Here is a 13,615-nt window from a genome sequence, read left to right as displayed (position 1 = left end):
TTTTCTTCCCTTCTCCATCTTGAATAGCCTGATGCTCTCTCTACCTTCTACATCTGAAACTATGGTTTTGAGTGTCATATTTTAACAGATACCCTGGATCTATTTTGAGTATGAGGTTCCTTGAGAAATCTGGTTGCAGCTCAGATCTTGGATACAAGGGCAATAATTACTCATCCTTGACCCCATTAGGCAGAGACACTAAGCACAAATTTAACTTCTTCTCCTGATAACTCCAGTTATCTCCTGATAACTCTTCTCAGGACCCCAATTTTCAACAGCACAAATAAAAATCTTCATTTTGCTTCACTACTTGGAGCAATAAGATTATTGCAAAAGTTACAAAGCTAAATAATGGCTCCTGGTTCCTTTATTTCTTCTGCTTAATCCTGTATCCCTTTTTTGCTTCTGTGATTTGATAAAGCTTAAATAAATTGTGTTTCTTAAGGTATCTGGAGGAAATTATGAAGAAGAGATCACCGCAATAAGAGTCTACAATATTTTGTCCAGGTGAAGATGTAAGAGGTGGCAAATGACAGCCATCAAGAAGGCAACTGTCATTATTCCTCAACTGTAAGGAAGAGGCAGAACTCAGCTTATTTAAAAAGATGCGCACAGCTCTTGGTAGTCCAAATGGTAGTTCAGTTTCTCATTCATTTGCTATGGAGCCTATCAGGCTCATTTGAGAAGACACCAAACATCCTTTCTGAAGTAAGAACAGCCTTCTGGGCATAAATCGTAGCTCTCTGGATGGCTGGATTTAAGAAGGAGTCCCAGTCAGGTTTCTTAGTACAGAGTTAGGGGTACTTTAAATAGGGAGAATCAATAAGGAAAGGTGGTAGCTCTAAGCAATGTAGAGAGGAGAAAAAAAGGGTGAAGAATATGATTTAGAGTTCTATAGCACAAACCTTTACAATAACGCCCATCTGATGCAAGCTGAAATCCAGGTTTGCAAATACATTTAAAACTGCCATCTTCATTGATACACATTCCATTAAGGCACATATTCCTTATGCTGCATTCATCCATATCTGAAAAATACAAAAGATATATTTTCGTATGGCCAGATGAGTAAGCTTACAAAGGAAGCCAATCTGGATCAATATAATTCTGTTTCGTCACATTTCTTTACTTTTTGTTGTTATTGTCTAAGGTTAATTTTCATCCAAATTATAGCTTACAAAGAGAAGAGTGGCCATATGAAATATGTATCTCAAGTTCTCAATTTTTGACATGTGCATGCAAACTATAGGGCTAAGTTTATTTTAGGACGTGTGTATATATATACATATATACTTACACAAGCATATACGTATATATGTAATATGTATATGCACGTATATGTGTATATGTATATACACATGTATATGTATTAGACTCAATATATATCTATGAAATTTCATATAAATATATTTTTTCATATAAATATATATATGAAATTTAACTCAATAAAAGCTAACAAGGCTCTTTTAGGAACAGCAGTTTACAAACTGAAAGGTGTGTTAACAGCCTGATGGTTATATTTACAGATCCACATTACTTCTAATATACTGAAAATAAAAACAAAATCCAAACTAAGAATGATGAAATGTGAAATGTATTTAGGCTACTTCTTGATTCTTTAAAAAGTAGAAACCAGAGAACTGCTTGTAGTTTGAAGCAATTTTAAATAGGGATAGGAAAAATGTATTTTAAAAATGCAAGACTTGACTATAGAGTATAGCCATGACAGCTAACCTTTAGGATCCCTTGAGCATACAGATATTTCTTTAAATTCATCAGTATGCTATTTTATTTAATATTACAGCTGTCTTAGGAGGCACTTGCTCTTCTAGACACAGTGTGTTTTCACTTACAGGCTTTAGTCAGACCGAAGTAATTTATGATTTTTTCTTTTTTAAACAAGACTCTATCCCAACTGAGAATTTTGGCATTAAGTCTTTGAATTGAATCACTGAGATAATATTCTGCCAAAAATGTTTCTAAGAACAATTTTGAAATTCCTTTAATGTATGAATAGATTCTTGGGATCTTTCCCGAAGACATTGGGAAAGATGATAAGGAGCATTCTTCATTTTTTGCTAAAGGTCTAAGAAGTGGAAACTCATCAATAATTGTCACATTTTCAATTTAGGGGAGAAAAGGCAGGGAAAAAGACAAAATGAAACAGCCCAATTCAAAGTGAGGTGATTAATTCAAGAGGCAATATAAAGGGCTGACTCTCGTCAACATTTCTCACAAATTTTACATTTTCAGATATTCATTAGTAATATTTCATTACTACATAGACACTTTAAACAATAGGATTATAAGTGACAGAAGAATATATGAGATTAGGTGTGTCCTATTTTTTTAATGTACAAATTCTGATTGTATAAAATTTGGAAGTAATGATTTATGCTACAAAAGTTTCATCACCAGGAATATTTAAATAGCAAGCTCTGCTCCTATATTTACAATGTTATTTGACTCAAACAAATGTGAATTAAAGGAACTAATACTGTTGAAAGTTAGGCATCCTTCCAGATAACAATAGGTGAATATATATTCGATACTTTGACCTTTCACTCAATGTTTGACTTGGTCTTGTTAAAGACTTTTGATACTGAAACTGCAATGGAATAGGGGGATGACATGATTATACTGTAATTATTATTACACTATATTACCTTCACAGTTCTTCCCATCACGCGTAACATGAAATCCTGCATTACACACACAATGGAAACTGCCATCTGTGTTGATGCAACGTCCGTTATTGCAGATACGGCCATTCTGTAAACATTCATCAATGTCTAAAATTGAAGTCAAAAAGGAAGAAATAGCTTTATTTAGGGGATTTTAAATTATTTTATTTCTTCCTCTCACCATCTCTAAACTCATGATCTTAGTCTTGGGTTTTGATTACTAAATAATATTCTTCAACGTAAACTCAGTATTAAATAATATAAAATTTAGGGTTACTAATAAAAGTTTGAAAGACATATGAAAGAAAAAAATGCCAACATAATAGCATTTAATTTAACGTTACTTTCTAATAAGACTCCCTAAATCTCAGTTCTGTAAACAAAATAGGTTCTTTTTCACCATTTTCCTAGGTAATTCAATGAGCCAGTATATATCATTATTTACAATGAACTTTGGCTGGTGTCTTTTAAGACATGATCAAAAAGGCAGATCTGCTGTTAGCTGTATCAGAACAGTTAAAGAGAAATGCCATTAAAAAAAAAAACAATTTAAAAACCTAATTCCATCTGAAAACCGTCAATCATTTGACTCTGAAATGTCTACCTTCCTTATGGCAGTTCTGGTCCAAATACAGTTTTATTTGCTTATATATTCTTAGTCTCTTTTATAACTTTATGAGTATTCTATCTAACAAACAAGATATTGGTACTATGGGGGCATTTCCCCTTTTTTCTTTCATGTTTAATATTATGCCAAAGTAAACAACAGAGCATGATATGGAAGTGTTAAAAATGACAATAACTCAAATAACCCACATCTGATCTCTCATTTAAAAATTAGTAATTAACCTAAAGTGGACAACGAGTTACCCTGGATTATCTATCCCCCCTCAGTTTCTAGGCTACATGCCTGGATGAACATCAAAAATGATGAACACAAACCACCTTGTCTACAGAGCATACAACCTTTGCCAGGGCTTATTCCCCAGGAGATAGAGGCCAGGGCACTGAGCAGAGTTGGATGGGAGCAGACCTACCCATGCAGAGCTGAGGCCATGTGCCTGGGTATAAGAGCCCTAAACATCCTTTGGACGACAAGAATGTGCATTCATGGCATACTGGTTATTCTGTCTACTCTGTGTCTGCACGGTGTCTTGTGGTTGACCCTCAGACGCACTTTCTTTCTGGGCAGATCCAGCAGTGGTTTCCACACGAGTCATTGGACTAGCTGAGGCAGTCTGGGCTTTTCTTCTGTCTGATCTTTGTGCCAACAACCTACAATCTTTTTCTCTCTCATTTATTTCTTAATCCTTACTAAAATCTGACCTGCTCCACACTCCAAAAAATAGTAAAAGCTGCATATTCTTCAGCAGACTTTTTTTTTTTTAAAGATTTTATAATCTACTTTTTTTTTTTAGGATTCTATAATCTATGGGGGCCCAAGGATAAAATAAACAGGATAAAGACTTCAGCTTTTTCTCTCCTCACTAATTTGAAAATGCCATCGGGCTCCTGCTGCCTTACAAAAATAAATGAAAAGCTTGCCATTCAAAGTCTCTACCGTGTTTCTGTATGTTTCTCCTGTCCCCTCTGTTCAGCTCCTCGTGTCCTTCTCAGCTAAGTATACAGCCTTTCTGACCATTCTGAGGCAACTTTCATCCACCCCCAAATGTGATCATGTTATCAACTTCTTGTGCTTGGGCTAAACTTCGCACTAGCTCTTAAAGAAGACAGTGCTTGAGGCTTTTAGGTGATCTTCAGTCTCTAATAAACTAAGTCTCAGAGTGATGATAATAACATGCACCTACACTGATTGGCCCCTGCCGCAGCTGAGTGCTCTCAAGAATGTCTTCTATTTGCTTATTTAGTAGTGCTGTCTTCTGAAACACTGGTTTCGGTTTATCTTCCACGATTGCAAAATGCCTCGTATACTGTTTGTACGTGCTGATTATTTTAAACAATAGTTAAAAAGAAAGTTCTAGACTCAGTTAAAAATTCACACTATATTTGTAATTCAGTAAGTAGGCCATTAATAGAAATATTAACAGATTGAAATGCTGTGCTCCAGGTTTTTCTGCTCAAAATTGCCATTTATAAGCAGTGTACTAAAATACACTGATGGCAAGAAATCCCTAAGTCAGAACCAAATTCAAAGATTTTGAAAACAGTCACTAATAAAAAATAAAAACATCTGTATGCCTTCAACTAATATGAAGAACTTTTGCTAAAAGAGGCAAATAAAATTAACTCATTAATGGCTGACAAATTTTTAAAGTGATACAAACCTCCCTATCTTCCCTTGTATTTAATTTCAACAGAGTTCTGTTGCTTTTATCTGGCTTTACTGATCAATGATAACAGATCATTCTGTGCCCAACTTATAGAGATATAGACATTTGAGTCCCCTGAGGTGGGGCGCGTATCTTAATTATTTCTGGGGCGCATATCTTAATTATTTCTATCTCAGAAACTCAGTACATCAAAGTCATCCAATAAGAGGTATATTGGGTGGCTTAATAAGTCAATTAATAAACAAATCTGAAGGGAAATTTTTGTGAGGAAACTTTATAGCAGTGCTTCTCAAACTTTAACATGCGTAAGGGTCCCTGGAAGATCTTGTTAAAATGCTGATTTTGATTCAGCAAGTCTCAAGTGGGACCTGAGATGCTGCATTTCCAACTGGCTCCCAGGTGATGCTGCCGCTGACTACACGGAATAAGCAGCAAGAACTTACAGGCACTTCTTATCCTTCAGGCCTTTCCATGAAGCAATCAATTGTGTAAAATTTCACCTGAAACTTTTCTCAGTTTCTGTGTCAACAAAGGACAACCCCATTCCCTAGCTCTCGGATTAAAAGTTAAGACAATATAGTGATGAGGCCAAAAAACAAAAAAAAGGAAGCGAAAAGAAGATATTTCCACAGGCACAGAAACATCTTTTAAAATAACTTGAATGTTTGCCAGATTTTATGATGCTATCCTTCAGAGTAACAATTTCTGGAATTAAGTGCAAAAAAGCAATGGGAGCATATTAGCCTCTCCTGGCAAGGGTTATTCAGACTCCACGGAATTCCTTCAAAGCCAACTCCTTACTTAGCATACATGTCCGACGTGCCAAGCTAGGACCATACGTACCTCGGCACTCTGTCCGGGTAAGTGTGCTCTGATAGCCAGGTCGGCACTGACAGGTGTAGGAGCCCTGGGTATTAATACACTCGCCACCAGCACAAGGGTTTTTCTCACATTCATCAACATCTGCAAAACACAGTATATTTCAGTAAGACATTAGATCGCAGTAACTCATGACTCTAAGACCATTTTACTGGTTTCCTTTACATGCTAAAACACTTTCCTTTTAAGAAATAAATAGCATAATGAAAAGATCTTTTTTCTTTCCACTACAATAACAGTGTCACCAGCCACTTTAACTGGTTGAGCAGTTAGAATGTATTATTTTCCTGTGTCATTTTTCAGAGAAAAATGCCAAATACGCAGCAACTCAACACTCCAAGCCAATAAACATTTTCTCTTCCTTGGGTCTGACATAAGGGAACCAAACAGACTAATATTTCAGAAGTGGCTTCTGGACAGAATTCTGAGTGTCTCTTGAAGCTCAATTTTTCAATGAAAAGAAGACCTAACCATATCTAAGCATTCCTTTCTGAGTTCCACTATGAATATTACAACAAACCGTGAAGCTGTTTTTGTTTAAAGGGCAATTCTCACCCACCATCAAGGCTGCTACCACCTCCAGCCCGCCCCTAGACAGGCTCCCACTAGTTTTACACTCATTTAGAGTGTATCAGTTTACTTACAGGTAAACCGGTTTTTATTCCTCTGTTTGTGAAGATGAGGAAGCTAAAGCTTATGGAAGAGAACCCACTTGTCCGAACTCACATGCTTCTTGTGGCAGATGCAAGTCTGATCTCACAACCCTGAGCTAGACGTTCCCTTTGCCTTTCCTACCCAGCTCTGGATGACCTCTCAGGATTGGAGGACTCTCTCCTAACACGCTACTCGAAGGGGCTTTTATATCACCAGGAAACTATATAGCATGAGAAACCAAGAGCTACTTATTTCTGCCTGATTCATAACTGGAACTGGGATTTATAATAGACCTAAGAGAGCAGTTTATTTTTTAAAAATTAGATGGCAACTGGGTGTTCTTATCCAATCCAACAAATTATCCTTGTGTTACATTTCCTTCCTTCACTAGCTTAACTGCCTTATCAACAACTTAAAGTTCCTTGCTTCAGTTCCTTGCTAACTAGAGATAGTTGGTAAGTTATCCATTCAAATTAGTAAACCATGCAAAGTTTCATAATTTGGGGATATTTCTAATGCTTTATTTTAATGGTCAGGCTTCGATAGGATGGCTTAAGTTAGAGTTACCAGCAATGCCTTGAATGTGTTTTACAATGAAAGTTAAAAGTCACTACAGTAGGCATAATAATGCCCCCCCAATATGTTCATGTCCTAACGCCCAGAACCTGTGAATATGCTACATGGCAAGGGGAATTAAGTTGCTAATCAGCGGAATCCATCCCTCCTGGATTATATACAGATGGGCCCAATGTAATCACAAAGATCCTTAAACGTGTTAGAAGGAATGCAAAGAGAGAACCAGAGAGTTAGAGATTTGAAGATGCTACACCACTGGTTTTGAAGATGAAGAAACAGGCCCTCAGCCAAGGAATACAGACGGCTTCTAAATGCCGGAAAAGGCAAAGAAATGGATTCTCTCCAAGAGCCTCGAAAAGGAACACAGCCCTGCCGACACCTTGATTTTAGCCCAGAAATACCTGTGTCGGACTTCTAGCCTATAGAAATATAAGATAATAAATCTGTGCTGTTTTAAGCCACTAAGTTTGAGACAATTTGTTATAGCAGCCATAGAAAACCTATACAGTAATGGAACAGCACTGCAGCAGCCTCTTGGTGCCAAGATAGTGGTCTATCACGTACCAATGCACTCCCCACGGAGGTCCAGCTGGAATCCTTTGTTGCACTCACACCGGTAGCTCCCAGGAGTTGGGATGCAGCGTCCATTTTGACAGAGATAGCGAAACAGCTGGCAGTAATCAGTGACGTTGACTGGCAGCACTCCTGAAGGAATAACACGAAACCCCATTAAAATTATGTCTAACTAGGGCATCTTCCACCAGCACTGAATCCAGTAATAATGGGCAAGATGCTGAATCATAAAGGAAGGAGGACACTCTGGGCAAAGGTCGCCTGGCGTCAACAGAGCATGTTTCCATTCTCGCTTACAGAGAGCACCTGTGCACTGTGGCGCATGCTGCCAGGTACCAAGGCCTCGCTGTAGCCTCCTCCTCTGCCCGCTTCTCCCCACCGCTCCCTCCGCCTCACTCTCAGGCTTCAAGCGCAGGGAAGCAACAAAGGCAGTGAGTTACTGGCATTTAACTATTTGCAAAACTGCTTTGCATGATATATAACCCAAAGGGTAATCTTATGCCTCCTCTATGAATTCATCCTGTGAATCAGATTGAAATTTCTCCCACAACATCGATAGCAAAAGGACATTAATCTCTGGAGAATATGAAACTGCCCATTTTCCTTTATGCAACAGGCCAGTTGAGAAACTTATATACTACACTCTGTAAATGAAATCTTTAAGGATTGGTTAAACTTACTTAATGACTTAAACAGCATAAACAACAACAAAAAAGTTAACCTGATTAATGCAAGAAATGTAATTAGATGACTTTTGAGCTCTTACTTGGTGGTTCCCGAGATGGATATGGATATTCCACTGGTGGTCGAGGGATTGTAATCTGAGGTCCAGGAGGAAAACCAGGAGGAACAGGGTGAACTGGAGGAATGGGGCCAAGGGGTGGGGAAGGATATCCTGGCCTCTCGGGAATTACGATAGGGACAGAGCACAGCTTGTTGAAATCCTCTGGAAAAAAAAAAAAAACAACAAACAGCTGAGGGGTAGCATATGCCATAGGCCCATAGAAGTCATCCTTACTTTGTAAAGAAATTTTGAATAGAATTGATCCTCAAACCACGTAGGTCAATTGGAGAAAAGGAAAAAAGCCAACTGACTTGGCTTTTTTCCCCAAGTCAGCATTCCTAAAACCTACAGCAGCAACCAGACTGGAACAAGAATTCAAAACTGGAAACAAGCTCCCCAGAGCGTGTACCACATGTCCCTCCTAAAACCTAGGAAGTCTTTACCTATGTCAAAATTCACCTCAAGGAAGAATAGAATAAAATGCCATGATCTCCACCCAGTCTTCCCACCTGTGGATCCCACGGGACTCTAAAGAGCACACGTTTTAGTGCTTGGATTTTACTTTATATGCCTTGGGAAGTCACTGGTAGTCTTCTGCAGGGGTGGGACATGATCAGATGAACATTTTCAGAAGATCATTCTCACTGGCATTTGGAGACTGTACTGGAGGGAGGTAAGACTGCTGCAGAAGACCAAGGGCAAGACAAGGATGGCTGGACAAGGGAGCCAGTGCTGGAACTGGACAGAAATAAACACATTTGAAGATTATTTTAGAGATGAATGGGCTATGTTTGGGGAAGGAGTAAATGTCAGAGCTGAGGGAATAGGAAATCAAGAATGACTTCTAGTTTAGACATTACTGCCGTTTGCTGAGATGGGAAAAACTGTGATGGGAGCAGCTTTGGTGGGTAAAAGCTATACGTTGAGCATATGAATTTTGAGATATCAGACATCCACATGGAGATGTCACAAAGCAGTTTTCAAAGAGAGTTTGAAGCCTAGAGAAGAAGTCAGGGCTGCTGCTAAGTTTTGGGTTTATCAGTAGATAGGCGTCATTTAAAGCCACTCATTTTCATGTTTCCTACAAATAGCCATATTTTGTCACAGTTCCCTTCTATAAGTAAACTATATAATTTTTTAAATTTCTTTTTTCCCTCTTTCCAGAATGTTGATTATTTATTACCTCTGTCACACAGGGATTCTCCCATAGGTACTTTCTATACTAGCTTCATCCATTAATAGAAATTAGGCTAGTATTTTTATTTTCCTTGTGGACTAGAATCTGACTTATTCTATGACACAGTGATATGTCGTACTGAAATGTATTCATATTTCAACCTCATGGGACCTTCTGTCCATTTACATTTGGCTAAACATACCTTGTACCTTGTACCTTGTTTTTTTCTGGTCCATTACTAAAGCTTTTTCAATCATATTTGACATTTCCAACTCAGGTTAAGTTTATGTTTTCAGAGAATTCTACTACTGCACTATTTATCTGGAATTTCAACCCACAAAGATTCTGTAGTACTTGACTGTATTTGGAAAGGATTTATATATTGTTTATGCTTCCCTGAATCAGGATGCTACAATCCCTATTGTCAAACCACAGTGATCTTCCTTATAGAATTATCACCTGGACGTGCCATACCCATCATTTCCTGGCTACCTGCTTTCTACCAACTCTCTACCACTAAGACTGTGCAGTCTCTGAAGTCAAGGATCGTGTCTAACTCATGACGAAATCCCACTCTCAGCCTCACCTGGAAAACTGCACAGGAGGAATTTATTAACTATGTTGGATCTAGTTGAATGGCAATTGTACTTATTAGCTTCCAAGCACCAATCGACCTCTTTTTTTAGTCTTTTAGGATTTCTATAAAAGAAGTTGGATAGCTTATCAGCATTTCTGCTAACTAGGTGGGTATATTATTTTAAGCATGCCATTAAATTCATCTCAACCTCTCCATGAAAGTGTATCAGGCTGGGTTCTGTACTTTTTCCTACTTTCTTCAGCTTAATAACTTTCCGTTGAGCCCCTTTACATTCAGAATCAGCAACCGGGGGCTGATTTTGTTCAACTGACGTCCAACTTTCCTATCTCCATTTAACCCGGAGATGATACGGATTCTTTTTTAAAGTGAAAAGCTGACCAATCTGAAATAATCCTTCCTATGTCATCACTCTCCATAAGTTAAGAAACCAGAGCTCTGTACTACTGGTACTGGACCATTGGAACAAACAAACACAACTGCCTGCAAATTAGTTTGCTCTATCCATCTGCTCTGCTCTGGGCCTGTCTCAGGGTTGTTCATCTTTCAGTGGTACCCTTTGGGAGAACAGCTCCCTGCAAAGTTACATAGGGGAACCGGGCCTTCTGCTCCATGAGTCCCAAAGTAGGTCTTCAGCACCTAAGCCTACTCTAGTCCTCTCTCTTCTCTTCAAGGTCTCAACATAGGAAAGAAGCCACATCAGTGCTGCTGATTCCTAAGTTAACATATACATTTAAAAAGTGATTTTCCTGGTATCCAAGCAGTATGTCTTAGTAGAAAGTCATGTGCTTCTAAACAGTGACCTACTAAATGGTCCCCCTAGTGAACTAAGAAGGGTGCCTTATATTTTTAGGCCAGAGACAGTCAAAATACATGGCAAAATATATGACCTGTTATATGTTAAAATTTATTGAAAGATTTTCTTGCTTCTTTAATCCACACACATAATTCTCAGTAATAAATAGAAATTTAAAAATAACATCCGTGAGCAGGTCTATAACCCATGATAATGGGGCATTCATATTCTGTGAATAGCACACTCTGAAGTATTTCATTAGCTCTACATTCATCCATCCGCATCTTGATTTTTCTCCCCTAAAGTTTCCTGATTTAAACATACTTTTCAGGAACCAGATTGAGAAGAAGTTATTACCCCAATTTTTACTTAGAACTGGTGGGAAAGACGTCAACTAGTAAGTTGTACACTCTGCGTGAATGCCTCCCATCAGCAAGTTCTCGCTAAGTACCAGAGAAGCGTTAAAAAATTAGAAGGAATAAGGCACTATAATGATGACTGAAACCCCCTAATGAGATTTATTAACTAGTAAAAAACTATATATGAACACACCTAGGCACAAACCTGAGCAGATGGGATCTGTATCACAGCAACAGTACAAACCTAGAGCACTGAGCAAGAAGGCAGCCCTTTCAGCAGTGGTGGTCTTGGGATGTACAGGGATTAGGTCATATCTGAGAGGAATCTCAACGAACAAGAGGGCGTATAACAGGCAGAGGTAGCAGGGCTGGGGAGTAGAGAGTAAGGACCTGAACTGGGGAGAAGTTTGGAGAAAAAAGAATATTTGAGTTTAGAAATGCTCAGACTGGGTTCAAGGAAAGCTGGCTTGCATAATTTAATTAGAAAATAAAGTTACTATAAAGAACAAGAATTAAAAGATGAACGGGGATCAGATTTGGGGACTCTAAATGCCCTGCTAAGTAGTAAAATTTTATTTTCAAGAAATGGAGTGACTTGGACCACTGGATATTGCCTGAGTTCATCCTGCGAAAAATTTTCTGGACACCTTTCTCTACTTTTTCCCCAGACACAATTTTTTAAAAGTGAATTTCAGATGAGTTAGGCTTTGGGAAATGTTACGTGGCAGCTGTGGATTTCACAAAGACCAGTTAGGAGGCTACTGCAATAGTGCAGATGAGAGAAAATGAGCTTTATGTGGAAATGAATATGACAGAGAAGAGAAATCGAAAAGAAAAAAACATCAATAGGACTTGGCAACCAAGAAGAGGAGAGTGTCAAATGTTAGGGAAGGAGGAAATGTGTATCCCGAATAACTCACCTGAAAGGCTCTGAGGGAGTTGAGTTTTATTCTGCTGAGCTTTTGAGGATACTAAAGAAATACAGGAGACTAAGGAATCAGTTCTTCTGACTGGTCAGGTTGCTACCCGGTGTTAGTACGCAAGGTACTTACAGTACCTGCTAACAGTGTCATTTGTATGGACCTCTGTATTTCCCCTGTTCATTACCTGGGGATATTTCCCTGAAGGCCATCTCTTTTATTTTCTGGAATGTTATTCACTTACCCAGGTTTCCACTAAATCTGCAGCACGTACATTGCCCCTGGGCTCGCAGGGGGTTGAGCAGAGATACTCTGTGGATAAATGGAAGGGCTCTTACCCGTTGCTCTGATGGGACACATTTCGGGGGCGACAGTGACCCCCGGAGACCAGCACCGGCCGACGTCACAGCAGCACTGCATCTTGGTGATGGACTGCGGCAGCTGGTTAGAACAGCGCCCGTTTGCCAGAGCCGTGTAACAGTATCCTGGGCGAACATCTGAGAGGACAAAGAAACCCCCATACACATCACTGAGATCAAACGTAAAACGACTCTCTTTTGCCCCAGCACCTCCACATTTCCCAGCGGGGCTCGGGCAGGATGAGCTGATGCTCAGCCCTAGAAGGTAAGCTGTGAGCGCCACTTGTGAACAGCACTCAGTCAGAAATCCCTCCATCTCACACCTTTTGCCCCTGTGAGCTGGTACACTTGGCCCAAGTCCCACATTCCATCCCCAAGGTGGGAACAAATGATTACAACCACATAGGTCATAGGAAAAGAGAGAAGAAGAAAATCACTGGCGGTGACGGTTAATCAGGTATAGGGACATGTCTCTATACTGAAGGGAGACCGTGTTGTCCTTGGTTTCAAACGACTTAATGTGAGCCACTTTAGGCAAATATTGATATAAATCTATTTTAAAACAACATGAAGTCTGCACTGTAGGTTACATCTCTAAAAGACCTTTCTTACTTTTCAGTCTGAAACCGTGAGTCAGACGTGTGAGATTTTTTTTTTTTTTTTAAAGGAATGAGCCATTTTGCAGTCAGATCCACTGCTCATTAATCGAGGTTTCCTTTTGTCCTGGGGCCCTAACAGATTTGATAAGGCACTAATTATTTACAAGTTCAAAATGTACATGATTGCAAGTTCTTAGTGCTATAGAATACAATACTTCTTGAAGGAACTTTGTTTTTGTGGCAGAACAGTATCTTCTCAAAGCAACAGGGGAAGACATTTCTATATATCACTTTTATTGGGTTACATCATGTCTGACAGTCGTGGCAACATTGACACACTGAAGTACAACTCTGGGTTACCAGAAAAGA

At 39.0% G+C, this 13,615-nt stretch overlaps 1 protein-coding gene across 1 annotated transcript in view; it reads right to left on the bottom strand.

Annotated features, from left to right (window-relative positions):
- FBN1 (fibrillin 1) overlaps positions 1 to 13,615 on the bottom strand; it is a 256,740-nt gene that overhangs the window by 111,610 nt on the left and 131,515 nt on the right. Inside the window, exons 10-15 of the mRNA XM_081229024.1 lie at positions 12,627 to 12,785; positions 8,424 to 8,603; positions 7,649 to 7,789; positions 5,819 to 5,938; positions 2,667 to 2,792; positions 906 to 1,028 (exon numbers count right to left, since the gene is read on the bottom strand). Coding sequence (XP_081085150.1) covers positions 906 to 1,028; positions 2,667 to 2,792; positions 5,819 to 5,938; positions 7,649 to 7,789; positions 8,424 to 8,603; positions 12,627 to 12,785 — 849 coding nt within the window. The remainder of the gene's footprint in view (positions 1 to 905; positions 1,029 to 2,666; positions 2,793 to 5,818; positions 5,939 to 7,648; positions 7,790 to 8,423; positions 8,604 to 12,626; positions 12,786 to 13,615) is intronic.

The sequence above is a fragment of the Mesoplodon bidens genome (assembly GCF_964165515.1).
Source record: "Mesoplodon bidens genome assembly, chromosome: 3".
Classification (NCBI taxonomy): Eukaryota; Metazoa; Chordata; class Mammalia; order Artiodactyla; family Ziphiidae; genus Mesoplodon; species Mesoplodon bidens.
This window is presented reverse-complemented; position numbering and strand designations above follow the sequence as displayed.